General features: G+C 36.0%; 4 protein-coding genes across 5 annotated transcripts; 2 read left to right on the top strand and 2 right to left on the bottom strand.

Annotated features, from left to right (window-relative positions):
* Positions 1–1,570: 1,570 nt before the first annotated feature.
* Positions 1,571–5,097, top strand: LOC6649200 (uncharacterized protein C1683.06c). 2 transcript variants are annotated; one of them, XM_047011285.1, is made up of 4 exons: positions 1,571–1,671; positions 3,796–4,029; positions 4,105–4,557; positions 4,629–5,097. In XM_047011285.1, exons 1-4 carry the CDS (start codon positions 1,600–1,602, stop codon positions 4,989–4,991), a joined length of 1,122 nt encoding a protein of 373 aa, XP_046867241.1. In that variant the 5' UTR covers positions 1,571–1,599; the 3' UTR covers positions 4,992–5,097. The 2 variants fall into 2 exon arrangements, with proteins under 2 accessions (XP_046867241.1, XP_002071257.1); XM_002071221.4 differs by having other exon boundaries at positions 1,653–1,671; positions 3,831–4,029.
* On the bottom strand, positions 5,024–7,794 carry LOC111519280 (nuclear cap-binding protein subunit 1-like). The gene is made up of 3 exons (XM_023179051.2): positions 6,120–7,794; positions 5,747–6,053; positions 5,024–5,676 (listed from the first exon to the last, which is right to left on the bottom strand). The coding sequence occupies exons 1-3, from the start codon at positions 7,700–7,702 to the stop codon at positions 5,086–5,088; spliced, it is 2,481 nt and encodes an 826-aa protein (XP_023034819.1). The 5' UTR covers positions 7,703–7,794; the 3' UTR covers positions 5,024–5,085.
* Positions 7,795–8,756: 962 nt separating this feature from the next.
* On the top strand, positions 8,757–14,345 carry LOC6649198 (kinesin-associated protein 3). The gene is made up of 9 exons (XM_002071219.4): positions 8,757–9,230; positions 9,616–9,733; positions 10,876–11,041; positions 11,111–11,446; positions 11,522–11,658; positions 11,724–11,909; positions 12,071–13,564; positions 13,637–13,884; positions 13,952–14,345. Exons 1-9 carry the CDS (start codon positions 8,803–8,805, stop codon positions 14,109–14,111), a joined length of 3,273 nt encoding a protein of 1,090 aa, XP_002071255.3. The 5' UTR covers positions 8,757–8,802; the 3' UTR covers positions 14,112–14,345.
* A 701-nt stretch (positions 14,346–15,046) lies between these two features.
* Positions 15,047–15,838, bottom strand: LOC111519329. Its single transcript, XM_023179526.2, has 2 exons — positions 15,627–15,838; positions 15,047–15,564 (listed from the first exon to the last, which is right to left on the bottom strand). The coding sequence occupies exons 1-2, from the start codon at positions 15,672–15,674 to the stop codon at positions 15,091–15,093; spliced, it is 522 nt and encodes a 173-aa protein (XP_023035294.2). The 5' UTR covers positions 15,675–15,838; the 3' UTR covers positions 15,047–15,090.
* Positions 15,839–19,034: the final 3,196 nt, after the last annotated feature.

Genomic DNA, 19,034 nt, shown 5'->3' with positions numbered 1-19,034 from the left:
CAAAAATTGTTAATTCTTTGTTCAAACTGTTAATCGATTGATAGTCATTAGCTAATCGAAATAGGATATATTATCCACTTGAAGTTTTTGCAAAATTCGAAGAAAAAACTTTCTAGAATCTAATGATACCAAAAAGAGTGCCAATTTTTTTTCTGGTTTCTTATCGTCTCGTATGTTGAGGTGGTTGGTTATTTTTCATGAGTCGCGACTCTCATAAAATCATTTAAAGAGTTAATAAAGGGGAACATAGAAAATAATAATAAAATCCAAAAACAAACAGTTAAAGTTTTGCTTTCTCGGTATTTTCACATCTAATCTCCCATACGAACGAAATCGCAACGAAAACTGCTTATCGTGATAAGAAATTTCACTATAGTAATTGAGAGCTCACGTGGACCCATATTTTTTATTTTTTTTGGGCAATCTGATAAACGAATCCGATTGCGTGATTGAATGGCTATAACAACGGTTAATAGCAGCAAGAGAAGTAGATGAATATTTAGAAGAGAAGAGAAGAGTGAATTTGGTTTCTCTGTGTTTTTGGTGTTTGTTTTACATAGATGTAGCCTTAAATTAGGCAACAGTTTTTGTTCTGTTTCTTTGCAAAGAACCCAAAAATGTGCGCAATACTAAATCAAGACTGGTCACTAGAAGGTTCTATATCAAAAGTTAATAGCATCAGGAGAGTAGAGAGTAGATTTAGATTAAAAAGTATTTGTATTTTTCGTGTATTGTCGCCTTAAACTAGGCAATAGTTTTTCTTTCTTTTTGCAAAGAACCTTTAAAATGCAGTGCCCCATTTAGCTTATCATTTTGATGAGAGAAATCAAGCATTTGGGAAGTGTAATTGGGTACTTAAATGGAAAATCGTTTGTTGTATATTAAAGTTTAATCAGTTTTAGAAATAAAATCTCGGTTGTGGGAGAGAAATATCCCTTATTTTACACCCCGTGGATCCGCCACTGCAAATGTTGTGCAATACTAAACAAAGACTTGACATTACACAACACTAAAAGGTTCTAGCCTTAATAAAATAGAACAATTTTAATTGAAATTTAGTTCTCTCGAGCCTGTAAGTCTCTGATATTGTTTCCATTAGACTGAGTAGGTGATAATTCAGTAGTCTAACGCCTGTGTGATTTGCATTCCAATTGAAATTGAAAATTGATAGCACAAATAAAGAATGCAATCATTACGTGATTAAAAAAAAAAACATTGAAATCACTCTACACAATACAAAAAATTCTGGTACGTGAATAAACAAATGGCTTAACGAGCAAAAAAAAAAAAACAAAAAAAAAGGAGGCAGGAGCGCATTAGATTATTTTATGGCATTTGTAATTTTGAAATTGGTTTCGCTGTTGAATCGTAACAAACTCATTACAACTAAATACCTTAACAAACTATTTTCTTTTATGAGTCTTATGATAAACGAGAATAATAATAAAACTTAATGAGTGTTATTTTTTTGCCTTTTTTTTTATATGGCAAATGCGCTTATAATAAATAATAATATAATAAATAATGTAACTTATAGGTTTTTTTTTTTTTACCGTATTTGCTGGTTATAACCATTTTACCTGATTTAAATAGCTGCATATGTTTCGATTGATCCTCAGTTTAAGCCAGACAAAATCCCGTTACCTACACATTGTAATCCATTTGCTGCGGGTAAGTCAAATATGTGAGTGAAACAGAGACAAAGAGAGGAAATTTGGCGCTCTTGAGTATTAAACGATTACATTAATCTCAGAGAGTATGTAAATCAACGGTATTTGAAAGCACTGTAATTGAATCAATGAAAGAGAGAGAGAGAGAGAGAGACAAAGGGAGAGAAGTAGACGAAAAAGAGAGACGACGACCTGCCGCAACGCAACTCAATTGACTTTATATTCGTTGTGGTTTTTTTTAAATTTTTTTTCTGATTATACGTACATATACATATATTTTGAAATTGCGTTTCAAGTAATAAGTATAATTCAACACACCCACCCACCGACCCACACCCACAACACATACATACATACACTGTGCAAAGTAAACTTTGGAAATTTCTTTTCATAAATTATTCAACCTAACATTTCATCAGTTTATCTCAAGGAGATTTCTCTTATCAGTTTAGTTAGATTAATTTTATCAAAGTGTTTGTTATCCTTTTAAAAAGACTGGTTAACATAAACACAAGTCCAAAACGCAAAGTTTATGTAAATATATATATAATTCATAAGATTTTTAGAGTTTAGAGAGTATTTAAAGTTAAATTATAGCCCCTATGCTTCAAATTATGCAATATATGTATATATGTTAATGAAAATTAATGCATGACTCAAAATATGTACTTACATACATACATATGTATGTATGTATGTATGTAAAGACAAATGTATCTATGTTTGGGAAAGGAGATGGAAACTCTTATGGATCAGGCAGAAGTTTTTATACTCTTACAATGCCCATTGATCCATGAAATCTGCCAACAAATGTTATGGCGATAAATTGTCTAGATCTACATATACATATAGTTGGGGTGAACTCTGATAACAAAGTTTTGAAGAAGTTATAAATATATGTAGCTCTAAACCGATTATGAATAAATATTTGGAGGAAAATTTTAAAAATCTGTAAAGTTTTTTAATTTGATTTCAGTCATTAAATTTTTGCCTGAATACAATTAATCTGCTAAAATTTAATATTTTTCATACTCTAAGAGACATAGAAAAAACAAATTAAGTGCATTGATTCATTTAAGTTCTCTTTTTAGATAAATAAACTTATAATATTTAACAATAAAGTAAAGTTCCTATGCAGATTAAATTTAGTATGCTAAATAGTAAGTATTTTCAAATTCTTCTATAGAACTTTGTCCATTTTTAATTATGAATGACTTTTCACAATTTCCTTATAAGCTTTGAAAAGCGAGTTTTACTGCTATTGCATACTTTAGAGGGCAGAGTTCCCCGCATTTCGCAGCCCCTAGATTCACCTATGATCTCAGCTACCTAAACACATAATACACATGTCTAAACTCTAAAACCAATCTGAATTAAAATCTGATTAATTAGTTTTATACTAAATTTTATGAATTTAAGAAAAAAAAAAAATAGTTCTATTCTACTCTTTAGGTTACTAATTGTATATGTATAGAAGGGATTCATATAATGATGTCATTTGGATACCAATTTCATTAAATATTAAATGGATATATTGAATTTTTAAAATCAAGCAACAAAAGACCGAAATAATCTGCTTATGGTTACACCTGTTGATATTAAAGTATGATGATATGGCAAATAGAGATCGATAAAGTTCTTAGATTCTAAACATTTATGTACTGCTACATTGATAAGCGTTAAAAGAGAGATAAAGAGAGAGAGAGAGAGAAAGAGAGAGAAAGAGATAAGAAAGAAAAGACGTTATGGTCAGTTTGGTATACCCCCATTTTTTCGCCCAAGTGTAATATACATATGTAGGTACGCCTAGTACCCATTTGAAGAGTATAAAATATATATATTATCGCATGTATTTGTATGTATGTGTATGTATGTATGTATTTAGTTAAAGTGTGTTTGCTGTTGACATGTTATGAAATGAAATGCAGCCGTGTTATAATACATAGTTTGCACCATCGACAACTACAATAACGACAGAACCGACGACTATGACAAAGATCCACGAAGACGAACACACATAGCTCGAGATTAGCACGTCCGAGCCGAACGAATACTGTCTGGCTGACTGGTAATGGGAATTAGAATGAGAATTAATGAATACATTCTGAATTCATAACTGGGACAGGAAAGACGTCTCTTGTTCTCACTGTCTCTCGTTAGCATTATAATGACGAGATTTGCCATACTGGATTGCGATGGCGGTAGCGATGATGCCTGGGCCCTGTTATTGCTCCTGCATGCTGAGAAGGAGCAGAAGATCAAGCTATTGGCCATAACGACAACAGGTTGTGGTAATACAACGCTCGACAATGCGGCACGTAATATGAGACGGATACTTCGTCTCTCTGACAGGGAAGATGTAAGTATTTGACTACTACCTACATATTTGGTTTTCTATGTACATACATATATCCATATCCATATCCATCTGCAGGTACCCATCTATTTGGGAGCTGTTGATCCTTTGGTTAACAGTCAAGAGGATGAGAAAAAGTATTTTCATGGACGAGATGGTTTTGGTGATTGTCTGACCGAAAATGATATCAATGATATACCCATTGAGGACTTAATCGAATCTCGGCATGCGGTGACAGCCATTTATGAATTATGTCGTGATCGACCACAAGAGGTAACCGTATTTGCAGTTGGTCCACTCACAAATCTTGCCCTGGGCTATGCCATGTATGGCCCACGTTTTGGTAATCAAATCAAGGATATATACATTATGGGTGGCAATTATCAAGGTGTTGGCAATTCATCAAGAGCAGCCGAATTCAATTTCCATTCCGATCCGGAGGCAGCACATGCAGTGCTCTTGAAAACTCGTTGTCCCATCACCATACTACCATGGGAGGCATGCACCGAGGAGCGTTTCAATATACCCATTGTGAGTAGCAAAGCGGAATACATAAATGGTATGGGTATGGGTTCTCTTTACATGGACTTTTGTTTGTTTAGGCATGGCGTTTGGAAGACTTTGGTCCACGAGCTGCTGCCTCAAAGCATGCTGCAATCAGTCTGCTCAATCGTGTGGAATCTGCTCAATGGCTACCCATGGTCGAGAAGTATGGCATTAAATCCTGGAATCCCTGCGATGCCCTTGTGGTGGCCGTCTGGCTATATGATAAACGTTTCGTCCTCAAGCAAAGCTCATGGCATGCGGCTGTTGATCTACGTGGTACTCACACCCGAGGCCAAATGGTGCTCGATCATTTACGTGAGGTGGACAAATATCCGGAAAATGTGCGCATCATCGAGTATGTTGATACGGAATTCTTTAAAAGCTTACTAGAGGGTATAGCAGGTCTTGGCTGTGACTAAAAAAAGAAAACTCTGGTTAATACCAATCTATCTATATTTTAGATGAATTTATTTGATCCAATTGGTCAACTTGATAAGTAAATATCGTTTTGTTTTATGTATTAAATGATATAAAAGTGTGTATTACTTTCGCAAAACTATGACATTCCTCCGCCTTCTCGGCAATGTTCTTGAGATTATCGCGTAGCTTACGAAAATCCAAAAGATATATAAAAAGAAATTCCTGAAAGCGACCCATTACCCAGTCATGCCAATAATCCGGCACCAGCTGCTCTCGCCCTCCAGTCTCATTAGTGGCAAAGCGCCTGGTTTGCTGGTGCAATGATAGAATTTTGAAAAATCTTTGCACAACATCCAAAAGAAGAAAACGCAAAGTTTTCTCCGTATCCACATCCATATCTATATCCATGATGGCCATGGCAGAGGTTGCAGTGGTCTTTGCGTTGTTGGTGGGTGGTGATTTGATAAAGCGCATCGTAACATGGATTAGCTCCCAAACATAGATTTTTGTCAATTCATTCTTCTGGGCAGGAGCAAAGAACCAGGAGATAATGTATTTTGCATCGATTATACCCAAGCGAAGTAATTTCTCGGTCAAAACTAGTTTCAATTGATCATTATGGATCCAGATTTCATAAATGGCATTAAGCATTGCATGTTGAGCATTCTCGGATGATGCCAAATACTAAAGAGAGAGAGAGAGAGAGAGGGGGGGAGATAGATAGCATTACACTTTTAGAATTTACAATACTCACCTTAAGTTCTGATAAATATTTCGAAAATAGTAAAAAGACATGGGTAAACGACTTGCAACCCAAATGGGCAATACATTGCATTAGGACATCAATTTTGCATAGATCACCTACAGATTTGTTTGTTTCCAATATGTGGACAACTATACTAGGTGAACTTTTATGACGTAAGGCAATTAGCAAATCGTTGGCCAATGTAGATCCACTTAACATTTTATTCATATATTTAAATTTTGGTAACGGAGCAACTCCCATGAATTGAATCATTTGTTCGGGTAATACTTGTTCAATTCTCTCGTAATAGGACAAACTGTGGGTGGATAAGTTAAATATATGAGAATGGTGACCCCGATGTTGATTTTAATGGTGTACTTACCGTAATAACTTTTTGATAAGTTCCCGTACAAAGATAATAGTTGGATGCCTTTGAGTGTTCTCATTTAGACAATTTGGTGGCAATATCGAATTGATATTCCATTCATGCCAATTCCATTCGTAACGAAAATTGCTTAAATAATGCGAAAACCAATTGACAAATCGATCAAAACACATAACATTCATCGTTGGCATTTTGCGATAAAATATATCCACCGATTCTCGAATAATGCCGGGCATTATATTTGGCTGAAGTTTGGATAACTCAATCAGAATGGCACCACAATTGATGGTCATTACTTTCTGATCCATTTGATCCAATGGCAATTGTAACATTTTACCCAAAAGGCATTCCACAATGCAATGCCTTATGGCAATATCTGGCTTGGATTGGGCAAATTCAATCAATAAATGGGCGCATTTTTTGGCATTCAAATGATGTAATTTGAAAATTTCATTCAGTTCACCATCGATCAGATGACGTTCAATGCTAAAAGCGTCTGGCAAATATTGGGCTTCATCATTTAGTCCAGTCTCTTGAAAATCAAATATACGGAATACCATCCAGGATGATAATGGCGATGGCGTAGTGGAATCGCATACAGGAATCGGATCTGGTGTTTCGAATTGTGGCAACTTGTGATTCAAAGCTTCGCTAAGGCGACTATCGAATGCGATGAAGGGACGTTGTAACAATTGATACTTATCCATCCATCCATCGTTATGGAGGTGATGGATTTGCTGCCACAGGACATCCAAGCACTCCACTTGCAGGGGATCTCCAGAATTCCAAACGCGAAGAAAAGGTGCGCAAAGATTACGCCGTTGGGTCGTTTTATTCACATACAATTGAATGGCATCAAGGAGAGCATTGAAGGCCGACTCCTTCTTCTCGTTGAGTTCGTGTCCCACCAGTGGCAGACAACTGAGGACTGTGTAGACCAGCCAGTCGTGACGTCTTTGAAGGCCAGTGTCAGATTGTTGCTTTGACGTTAGCTCTGTCATTTCACGCTCATCGAGCAGTTCTCGTTTAATGTTCAGCGATTCTTCCTTTTTAACCATAATGCATGGTTTCATCAGGAAGTTGAGAAATTGCAAAAATGAGCCAGCTGTGATCACATTGACATTCACCATGCCGGCAAGGAGCCATAGAAGACTACGCGTTGTCTCCCAGTCGCCTGTGCGCATCTGCTCCAACAGATGGAGGACGGTGAATTGCAAAGCTTCGCCACCAAATTCAAACCGTTCAACATTGATGAGGCCCACCAGGGTGGCATAGGCAGCAGACTGCATTGGATGATGCTGTAGGGATTTCATAAGAATACCAAATATATCCTTTTTATTCTTGTCCATCTTGTCAATCAAAAATGTGGCCAGCTTATCCAAACTCGGCTCCACCGTTTGTCCTCGTTGGCTGCCCAGTTTGTCCAAGCGATTGTGTATATCCTCCAGCAGCATATCGGTGGTATCGCGATGCTTACGCTTTGCGGATCCCATCTGAGCACGAACATCATCATCGTGGACATCATCGTGTGAACGACGACGACGTTTGCCCAAGTTGGTTTTTTTCGGTAAGTTAGCCATTTAGAAATTAAAATTGCTGAGAAATAATCACGAAACTAGAATTTTCCAAATGCGTCCGTTCACTGTTGGATTTAGTAATCAACTGACTGATGTAAGTTAATTTGGTTTCGACTTTATTTTGTCAAAGCCTACTTGGATTAAAATTTTCTAAATTCTTGGATTCTTTGCCTGTCAGATTTCGAATTTAACAGACTCACGAGAATTTTTCGCCAATTGGCGCCACCGGGCATTTGTCCCATCTCTAAGCCCGAGTGAAGCCAATTCCATAAAGGCGAAGCGAATTCAAATTGCAAACATTTCAAACAATTTGCCTCAATTAGATTGCGGCGAATCGAAAAGAAGAGAAGTTCGGTGTTGCCAGAAATTTAGAGGCACCATAAGCTAGATTTAAGGAAAAAATAAGCTAGAATAAGCTAAATATAAAAAAAGCTTAAAAATAAGCTAACTATAAAAATACTTGGTGTATAACATTTAATATAAATTTTATTTTATTGATATATTTCAAATATATAAACACAATGCAACCTCTTGTTCCTGTATTGCCTTGCATGCACGCCACATGTTTTTTAGTAGCGGCATGCTGCCGCAATTCGCAGAGTTTAGCCTCAACTGTCGCTTTACAAAAGGAGCAATATGGTTTTGTGGGGTCTGTTGGGACTTTGCGCAGCCACTCCTTAAATTCATCAAAGTCCAGAATTCGCGAAAATTTTGTTTATGAGTAACTTTCGGCATTTTCTCAAACTTAATATCGCTCAATATCTGTAGAATGACCAAATACGAACCAAACGAAATATAACCATAAATTTAGGCACAAAATACCAAAAGTCTTCGAGAAATATTATTTTAGTTTGAAATGATCATAAAAATACTTTATAATCTCTAAAAAAAAATCTTTATGTAGAAATTTTTCTAAAGCCAAAATAAGCTTTTTGAATTTTTAAATAAGCTAGATTTCAAGCTATAAGCATTTTAACCACTTTCCAAGCTAAATAAGCCTAAATGGCAACACTGGCCAATGCCAATTTCTCTTGTCGATCTAGTGTGAAAATAGCTAAATTGGCAGCACTGCGTGTGGGGCTGTGCAAAAAACAGGGAGTCGCATGCAATTAGTTTTGTTATTTCTTTTTCAATTATTATCGGGCTTTGTGCTATTCATAATTGTTATACATTACATATATTATATAATCAATGCCATTGCCGGCGATACGCGAAAAGAACAAGAGCAAAAACAACAAAAAGAACACCAAAACCAAAACCAATACCAACAGCAGCAACAAAAACAACAGGAAGTTTGTAGTTCTGCTACCCCATCACCTTCTCCTTCACCTGCTCCACCATCGTTACCGTTACCGCTTGCGACCGCCCCTTGCCCAAGAAGAACAAAAAGTGGTTTAACAATTGTTAATAGCAAATTGTCTTTGGCCAATTGTACAACATTATTATCGGGAGTAGCGGCGACAGCGGCACCAACAGCAACAACAACAACAACAACGATGCAAACAAATGATGATGCCAAGTTCATTAAAAAGTGCGTATGCGTATGTGTGTGTATGTGTTTCAGTGTTTGTGTGTGTAGGTGTTTAAAGTGGCAAACAGAACTCAGAGTTAAAAACACACCTGAGACCCAAGTCACCTTGCCAAAACGAGCCATTACGAGTTGTTGCTTGTTTTTTTTTTTCTTCTTTGTGTTTTGTTCAATTTTTCTTATTGATTTTCCACATTTTCGGTTTCGATGACTTTGTTTTGCGTCATGAATGAATGTGAGCGAGAAAGAGATTGAATGAGAGACAAAAGCATGAGAGAAAGAGTGAGAGAGATGGATTATAACTCATTGTTAGTCATTGACCCGCATAATTTATATGATTGATCCAACAAAATGAACAAACCAAAAATCTATACATATGTTTTTCCAGACGCTGGAAAGGCGGTTCCATTGAGCCGCATCCCACGGATAAGGCATTGATTGTTAACTATCAGCTGGAAGCCACCGTCTTTGGAGAGCCCAACAATCCCATGATCGAGGAGAAGAAGGTCTGCATATCAATAACCACCCATCAGCACAGCAAAAGGGGGTTAGAAGGGGTTACTAAGATTAAGGGGATATTCTCGGTGACACACACATGTACACACTCTATTTTGTTTAAACAAAAAATCAATAACGTAACGGGGTCGATGACGGGTTGAGAGTTATGACTTTTGAGCTTCAAGATGTTTTCATTTTATTTTTTGACTCTATTTGACTACATACAAATTTAGTATGCAAGTTTTAAGTTGTATACTGTAAATAATGAGGTAGATGTATGGGATGGCTAGGGAGGAAGTCCGGGACGCCCCGAAATATTTGTTGACTTTTTTCGGCTCTCCTTACGCTTAACCAGAGGTTCCTTGGTTCCTTTTAAGTAAGATAAAACCTCATGCTAACGAACCCTCCGATGTATCTACCCATTGGCCTGCCTGCCCTTTTCTATTGCTTCTGTTGTACATGTTAGTTTCCTTTTCCCAGGCAAATGCCGTGGGTGGGTATTGGCCCAAACCAAATTTGCTTACTAATTTGAATGAAATATGACAAAAGGAGACATTCTTTGTAGCGCCAGGTCGATTTTTAAGGTAAATCATGCCCTGCATTTAGTTTTGTCATACCTTATCTTCCATCTCTTTTACTCCTTGGAGTTTTTCGTAAGGTAAGCCACCAGTTTTAAGCTTCTGAAGATTGTTTAATGTTTAAATTAAAAATATACACCTGCAATTCTTAAAAATAAATGCGCAAGTGTCATAACTTCCCCTATAATTATATGGAAATGGATCTGTCTTGTCCAAATCAAATGAAATCGAATAGATAGATCTAGAATTTATGCCTAGAACAACGTAAACAATAACAACAAGCTTAACTTGAAACCGTGGGAACTCCTACTCAATGCACACATGTGTTTAGCAAGATTTAATAGAAACTTAAATGGCCATAAGATTGTTGAAAACCTATTAACAATTGATTAAATGGAAGAATATTATCTATATTAAGATAATATTATTGTAAAATGATATTATTTATATGGGGAATTTGATATGCCACTTTTATAAATATGTAAAAATAAAGTTAAAACTAATCGTTAAGTAGTGTCTAATGAAAGGCATACATAAGTACTAATTGACTGTGTTATAATTGATTTTCACAGCATTGCCAGAAAATTATACGATTGCGTTCGTTGAATGCAAAAACCGATCCAGCTGCATTGGCCCGTGAAGTGGTAGATAAATGCGATCTCATACATAAATCCCAGTTAAATGATGTAGAGCAAATAATATTCTACTTAAAGAATCGCAAAGATAATGCCAGCAATGGTAAGATGACACAATAGTTTCAAATTTATATGTAGTTTATTGTAAAATTCAATTGGTTTTTTGTTTCAGATATTGCAGACAATAATACACATAGCCGTAGATCGGCTGCATTGCACAATTCTCATACCCGATCATCGGCCCGATCTCATAGCAGTGTGGCGGCAATGTCGTCAAGCACTGGAAGTGGCATCTCATCGGCAAATGGCGGAGGCGGCGGCGGCAATGGTGGTGGCTCTGGCTCTAATAATCTATCTGCAGCAACATCCACACCAGATGTTAGCATCAATCATATAGATGAATATGTGGAATTGTTGTATGAGGAGCTAGGTGAACGTATTCGTGGCTCAGCCATGATACTGCAAATGGCTCGCAATCCCGATAATCTTGAAGAGCTGGAAAAGAATGGTGAGTGCAAATTGACCACAGTTAGTTAATTAAAGTAAACTAATCTGGCTTTCCCCCAACCACTTACCCTTACAGAGGCATGTCTTAGTGCTTTGTCGCGTGTCCTGCGCGAGGATTGGCGTAAAAGTTTGGATCTCTCTACCAACATTATCTATATATTCTTTTGTTTCTCCACCTACACAAAATTTCATCCTCTGATTGTGCAATATAAGGTAACGATTATATACTTCAACGATGGATTATGATGACATTTTTGATATTGTTTCCATTCCTACAGATCGGATCGCTTTGTATGGATGTGATTGACTATGAGCTACGTCGCTATGAGACAATGCGAAATGAATTAGATGTACGCAAACAACCAAATGGCTCCACTCCTCAATCGGCCAAGGCTAGCAAAGAGAAACTGAATCGTAGTACTGATGATTTCTTAGATATAATGAATGAGGAAAAGCCCAAAGAGGTGAGTGTTTATGAAAAGCAAATGGTAAATGGAGTAAGATAAGCTAAAGTTGTGGGAGAAGTTTAAGAAAGCATATGGGAGAATTGACTTTAGAGTACTTAACCAAATTAATTTTTTAGATAAACATTCATAAAATTCTCAATTATTGTTCAAATAAACAGATGGAGCCGCCACGTCGACGTATACCAGAGCTTAAACAACGCCCAAAATCGGGAAACTGGAGCAGTTTTCATGGTTCGATGTCATCGTCATTGATTAAAAGTCAAATACTTAATAGCAGCTATCATGATGCTCTATGTGCCGGTGCTAGCGGTGCTGGTGGTGACATCTCCGCCTCTGCTGTGGCAGCTATGACGCCCGAATTTAAAGCACAGAGTAATGAATCATTAGATCGCAACGATCCAAAGGTTAAGAAAGAGGAAATCGATCGTCTCAATAAGCAGTTGAAGATATTTGCCAAGAAACAAGAACAATTACTGCGTGTGGCCTTCTATTTGCTACTCAATATGGCCGAGAATGTGAAACTGGAGGAGAAGATGAGACGTAAGCATATTGTCAAGATGTTGGTTAAGGCGCTGGATCGCCAAAATATTGATCTTTTGATGCTAGTCAGCACGTTCCTCAAGAAGCTATCGATTGTGGGCGACAACAAGGATGAGATGTGTGCATTAAATATTGTCGCGAAATTGCCGCGTTTATTTCAAAGCTCTCACACCGATCTGGTGCAGGTCACCCTTAAGTTGGTATTCAATCTCTCTTTTGATGGTGGTCTGCGTCGCAAGATGATTGCAGCCGGTTATTTGCCCATACTGGTGATGTTTATCAATGATGAGAAGCATCATGGTATTGCTGTCAAGATTCTCTATCACATGAGTCTGGATGACAAGGTGAAGGCCATGTTTACTCAAACCGAGTGCGTTCAAATGGCCACCGATGCTATTATCTTGAATTTGAATGTTAAAGTCGATTTAGATTTAATAGCATTGTGTATAAATCTATCATTGAATCGACGCAATGCCCAGATAATGGTTGAGAATCAACGTCTGCATAGCCTCATGGATCGGGCATTTAAATATCAGGATGCATTGCTTATGAAATTACTACGTAATCTCTCACAGCATGAGTCGCTGCAGTTGCAATTCATTGATTATGTTGGCGATTTGGCACGCATTTTGAGCATCTGCGATGATGAATCATTCATTGTCGAGTGCCTGGGGATATTGGGAAATTTGGCACTAACCGATTTGGATTATTCACAAATATTGCAAAATTTTCAATTGATACCCTGGATACGTGAGATATTGGTGCCATGCGCTCGTCTAGATGATTTGGTATTGGATACCATTGTCTATTTGGGTACTTGTGCTTGCGATGAACTCTGCGCCCTGCTCTTCTGTCGAGCCAAAGTGGTCATTTCATTGATTGAACTATTGAAGGCCAAGCAGGAGGATGATGAGATTGTCCTACAGATAATCTTTGTGTTCCAGCAGATATTGCGGCATGAAAGCACACGCGAATATATGATCAAAGAGACGGAATCTCCGGCCTATCTTATCGACTTGATGCATGACAAAAACGAGGAGATACGCAAAGTGTGTGACTATTGTCTCGATATAATAGCCATCAGTGATACCGAATGGGCGAAACGTATAAAGGTATGACAAAGGTTTTCTTTCTCCCCCTTTCTATCATTATATTTCTAATATTTTCTTATTACATTTGCGTAGCTGGAGAAATTTCGTAATCACAATTCACAATGGCTGTGCATGGTTGAATCACAACAGGATCAGGATAATGAACATGATTATGTTGATAATGAGGATGATGAGAATGATTTGGATACATATTTACGTTCAGAATATTTGGATAATTGCGATCTGTATAATCAAGAGGGCGACAATGATAGCCAGAGTAATAATAGCAACAATCCGGCCAGCCCGGCCATGTCCACCTACAATAGCAGACCAGTTAGCACGTGAGTATCGTCTATGTTTGATATAATCATTTCTTACACTTTGCTTATTTTTTTTATTCTTATTTAGCTATAGACGCAGCCAGGATCTCGATGAGCTGTACAATATGACATCCAGTTCGAAATCTCAAGGATCTAGCGATAATAATTTTATATTCAAATCGAATAAATCCTTGGATGCTGAGGCTGGACTTCATGAGGAGCAGCAGCCACAATTGCTTATGGCATAATCAATCACGAAAATTTATATACATATAAAAGGCTAATTTTTTTTTGTTTTTGTTGCAACAGCAGCTTACCCAGCCCTCCCCTTGTGTACATGTTAGTCAGGAGTTGTTAACCAAAAAAAACACACTCTAATCATATACTCTCTATATATATATTTATATTATTGCTCGATTATATATGATTTATACACGCTTCTTGTTAACTTTAGATAAAGACAAAGACATTTGTACTCGGAACATTCAAATCGAATATTCTATTCGTGGCACGCTACGCACAGAGATATTTCTAAAATAGTTTTGCTAATTAATTAATTAATATTGTGTTATACATATGTATGTATATATACATACATATGTTTTTGTTTGCCCTTATACTTATTTATTAATTTTAGTTTCCTTAATTTGCTCAACATTTTGTGCAATAATCTCACTTCAAGTATTATGTTTCCCATTTGCTTTAGTTTTATTTTATTTTTTATTTTTTGGCTTTATTTCAAATATAATTTGATTCGCCTTTACCTTAAAAATGAAAAACATACCAAAAAAAAAAAAACAAACAAAAAAATAATAAAAATAAACAAACGAAACAAAAGAAAAAACAGAACAAAAACGTAAAGTCAAATTGTAGTTTTTAAAAAAAAGAAACAAAACGACGGGTACAAAAGCAAAGTATGAATGTTGCCCAAATTAAGAAAAAAATAAATAATTATTGAACTCTTATATACATTTATTTAATGGAAATAACTGAATTAGTTCTTTTTGCTTTGACTGGCATTAAATTATAAGTTAACGAATTCGATCTAAACTAAAACATTGAGCATATTCGATGAACAAATATGTATAATAAATTCAAATTTGTGCTAAGTTTCGTCACACGAATGTAGAAAGTTTCTCTTGGAAAAACGGAACTAATGATGCAGATTTATCTTTTCGTTTTATTTTTCAAAACTATCACAGTGTAAATAAGCCCAAAAAGTGACATTTAAAATATTCGATCATATACATTTGCCACTATTTCAAAACCACCGATGCCTTTTCCATACAACCAATACTCCATATGTAATTTAACGAGGCCACGCTTCATAAATGACACCCAATCATCAATAATCCAATATTCACCTTTGGGCAGAGGGCAATAAGCTGTGGCATCTTTCGGATAGTTTGTATTCAAGTTATCCGGATTGATATAGTTGAGGAAATAGGCTATGCTTAGCTCGCAGGGGGTAATTTGACTTATACCGTAGACCATTGGAACCCAAATGCCAACTTCAAGTGTAAACAATTTACATGAAATTTTCACATCATCGATTAAGTCAATGGCAAAATGGGTCGATCCATTTAAAAAGCGTTCACGTCCAACTAACTTAATACCCGTATAGTTGACCAAAGTTTTCTCTTCGCCTTCAAGTCCCACAAATGATTCAAGTCTGACGTCATATGTGGATTTGCCATGGCACTACAAGGTTAATATGTAAGTATGCCAGGATTAGGGATCTCAATTTCTAATTCGACTCTTACCAGCACAGTCATTCCAAAAAGATAAAGAACTAACCAATTGAAGCACATTTTCCATATACTTGTCTGAATCAATTTTTATATACTCAGCATTCGCATGTTAACTGCCAATTTGGGATGATTATGCTAACCAATTAATTGCATTCAATTGGTAATTATAGGTTTTCATTATGTCGCTAAAAGTAAACTAAAAAGGGAGTGTCAAGTTAAATTTGGAATTCCTAATTGAGTAATTCGACTAGAATTATTGATCAATAATCTAGGAAACGTAATTTACTTTATTAAGCGGGTTGACTCGTGTGACAAATTTTAATAAAAATAGATGATTTTTTTATGGATAAAAGGATTCTTCGATTTTCGTTTAACAAAAGTAACAATCCATTTTATTTAATGATTTTCATTTGCGATTTTTAATAATAAAAGTCGAAATTAATTATTTTATTTGATTAATAAAATAAAAATCAAATATAATAATTATAATTTTATTATAAAAATAAACCTTTAATTGGATGTTTCTAGTAATATTTTTTAAATAAAACAGATGGACACTTTTAACACTTGAAAATCATAGTCGGTCGCTTGGCAAGTCGCAGGATATGTCAGATATGCCTTAAACCAACAATTTCCTTTTTCTTTTTGTTAAGGAATTTTTCCTTTCAAATTGTATCTAACATAGAAAATTCAATCAAAACTTAACGATTATTTTAGAGATGTCAGAGTATATTGAGTTACAGTCATTTGTCATTCAAAATCGTTTGCAAGTTTGGTTATAAATAATTGTAAGTATATTTGATAAAGTCGGAACTATGTATGTAAAGCTAACTAAATGTTAAATGCTCTATGTATGCATGCATGTATATATGTATACAGACAATGACACTTTTCACACTTATTTACAATTCGTACATTTCATTCACATATACATATACATATATATTTAGGTATACATATATCTAACTTAAATTCGATATCCTTTGTTGGTGTATTTATATAATTAATAAGTACGTCGAAGTCCCAGACTGTCGATGGTTTTCTTCATGGCCAGTTCATTAAGATCTATATCTTGATCGTTGTTGTTGTTATTATTATTATTATTGTTATTCGAATTGGTAGTATTCTGATAGGATTCCGAGTACACATATGCGAGAGCCAAAAATTGTTGATAACTGCTGGCTGCTGATGTCGTTGGTCCTCCTTCTTCTCCTAGTCCAACTGCTGCTGCATCAATGCGTTGACGACGAACTGGTGGCGGTTGCATGACTTCGTGTTCCTCCTCCAAGCTGGGCGATATGATTGTACTGTTATTGCTATTGCTATTGTTACTTGTCGATCCTGAGGTCGTTGCTATGGGGGCTGACGCAGGATTGACTACCACTCCGAGGCCATGTCTGGCTATGGCCGCTTCAATGGCGTTTTGCTCAATGCTAAAGGCCGAGGATGATCTTCTATCTGCTGCTGTGCGTCGGGCTATTTCCAAATTGTGATTGACATAATTGTCATGCTCTGCTTCGGCCAGGAAACTGCTGGGCATGGACCAATCCCGCAGATCCTGCACGGACATATTTTTTGTTGGATATATATTTATTTATTTCAAGCGAGTTGCCAGATGCCGTACATTTAGTGTTGCTTAACACAGTCTAGTGCTGGTTAACATGGCCAAAACATGTAATAGTGTTGGAAAATTGCTGCCAGCTTTGCAACATTGGCGGCATTTTTAAAATCATTCACTTAACTAGATAAACTAAGATTGTTTTATAAAATCGCAAATAGAAATTCAATGGATATTGACGTAAATTAAAACTTAAGTTTTGACCGATCCCCACTAGTTAATTTGCTTTCGTGCAATAATGTGTGAATATATTTTCTTTGAGGCCACACTCGCTCATCTCACATCAAAAATAGAAAAACATAATCTGATTAACAAAAGAGTAAAAAAGATACAATTATCTGTTCTTTGACTTTAAATTCATATAAATACGTAAAAATCTTAATTATTGGATATCTACTTAATTTGTCAGAATCGCCTGCTGCTTTGATTATTTATCATATTTTCATAAACAAAACAAAATCTAAATAAAAGCTTTTTGCCGGCTTTTGCAGTGAGAGTGGAAATTCTGCAAAGCTTGAACATTTGATTTGCATTAACCCAGCGAACATTATTCTGCACAGCGAATTTGCCGCAACCGAAGGGCTTGAAGTAAGCCCGACATGCGGAAACATGTTGCTCGTGTGGCCCAGCATCGTTTGTTGTTGGCAACCTTACTAAATCAGCGGTTGCTGCGCAGTCGTTTCACCCACTTCATTCGTCGTCCCCCAACCGTTATTCCTTATCCATGTGTGTGTGTGAGTTACGCGCTGTGTGATTCTTCTTTTTTTTTTTGCCTTCTTTAGCATCTCTGCGGCTCCATCGAGAATGGCGAATGCCAACAAGTAGCAGCAGCAGCAGCAGCAGTAGCCGCAGTTCAGCATCGACAACACTAGCGTACGCAGCGCCCTACAGTGCCGCAGCGCAAGGACATCAGGAAGCATCAGAAGAATAACGGCATAAATAGGAAACAACGTATCGCCGACGCGAGTTATTTGAATTTCTTGGCTTCTGTTTTTGAACAAGAGTTTTGGTTAATTTGATTTGTTTTTTTTTTATTGTTTCTTTTCACCGTTAATTAATTTGTGACATGAAGTGGCATGAATTGAATTTCATTAGACTAAACCAAACATAGATACTTCAATTTAAAATCGTATGCAAAAAGTGAATTTATAAAGAAAAATAAACAAAAACATAAAGGCGGTAAGTCAGATATTACAACTAAATTGGTTATTTAAAATTTGAGTTGGCTTTATTTATTACAAATCGAACTAATTTACGTATTTAAATTAAAAGTGATTTAAGGCTAGTTACTATCGAGCATTGTAATAAGAAAATGACGCTGTGAAAAGATAGATATGTATGTATGTATGTACGGCTAGAGGCTAGTCCTTAACTTGCTTTGCATGATCTAGTATGTCGAAACCTTTTTTTATAATCTAGTACAACTAACGTTCTGAAGAGTCTACTTAAAATTTGTTTTTCTTTTTAAATTTTTTTTAAGTACTATACATATGTATGTATAATTGTAAATACAATGCCAAGATTATGTCATGATATTGAATAGAGGCATATACATACATACATATGTAATTAGTAAGTAAAGCTCATTGGGTCTACTAACTTGTAAAGGATGTGTCGGTGTTGGTAAGACAATAAGTAACCAAAAGCCCCATGAATTCTGTTAATATTCTATCTGTTAACACTACAGATCAGGGTTTCCATAGCTCTTAATTGGTTTGCTATTGATACGTTTGTAAGTATTTTATTCGATAAAATAGACTTTTTCATGTGAAGTTGCTTTATGGTTTTTCGTTTAAATATTG

This window comes from Drosophila willistoni (genome assembly GCF_018902025.1).
Source record: "Drosophila willistoni isolate 14030-0811.24 chromosome XL unlocalized genomic scaffold, UCI_dwil_1.1 Seg141, whole genome shotgun sequence".
NCBI lineage: Eukaryota > Metazoa > Arthropoda > Insecta > Diptera > Drosophilidae > Drosophila > Drosophila willistoni.
Note: the sequence above shows the minus strand (reverse complement) of the source record. Positions and strands in the feature narration are given on the sequence as shown.

What these genes read in the sequence shown, in the direction of transcription:
- LOC111519280 (XM_023179051.2), bottom strand. Translation starts at nt 7,702, where the DNA reads ATGGCTAACTTACCGAAAAAAACCAACTTGGGCAAACGTCGTCGTCGT. An exon ending in CTTATCAAAAAGTTATTACG is followed by an intron (nt 6,054 to 6,119) that starts GTAAGTACACCA and finishes ATCCACCCACAG; the next exon opens with TTTGTCCTATTACGAGAGAA. An exon ending in AATATTTATCAGAACTTAAG is followed by an intron (nt 5,677 to 5,746) that starts GTGAGTATTGTA and finishes CTCTCTCTTTAG; the next exon opens with TATTTGGCATCATCCGAGAA.
- LOC6649198 (XM_002071219.4), top strand. Translation starts at nt 8,803, where the DNA reads ATGCAATTAGTTTTGTTATTTCTTTTTCAATTATTATCGGGCTTTGTG. An exon ending in CAAAGATAATGCCAGCAATG is followed by an intron (nt 11,042 to 11,110) that starts GTAAGATGACAC and finishes TTTTTGTTTCAG; the next exon opens with ATATTGCAGACAATAATACA. An exon ending in AATGGGCGAAACGTATAAAG is followed by an intron (nt 13,565 to 13,636) that starts GTATGACAAAGG and finishes ACATTTGCGTAG; the next exon opens with CTGGAGAAATTTCGTAATCA.
- LOC6649200 (XM_047011285.1), top strand. Translation starts at nt 1,600, where the DNA reads ATGTTTCGATTGATCCTCAGTTTAAGCCAGACAAAATCCCGTTACCTA. An exon ending in TTGTAATCCATTTGCTGCGG is followed by an intron (nt 1,672 to 3,795) that starts GTAAGTCAAATA and finishes TAACTGGGACAG; the next exon opens with GAAAGACGTCTCTTGTTCTC. An exon ending in GTCTCTCTGACAGGGAAGAT is followed by an intron (nt 4,030 to 4,104) that starts GTAAGTATTTGA and finishes ATCCATCTGCAG; the next exon opens with GTACCCATCTATTTGGGAGC.
- LOC111519329 (XM_023179526.2), bottom strand. Translation starts at nt 15,674, where the DNA reads ATGTGCTTCAATTGGTTAGTTCTTTATCTTTTTGGAATGACTGTGCTG. An exon ending in TTTTTGGAATGACTGTGCTG is followed by an intron (nt 15,565 to 15,626) that starts GTAAGAGTCGAA and finishes TTAACCTTGTAG; the next exon opens with TGCCATGGCAAATCCACATA.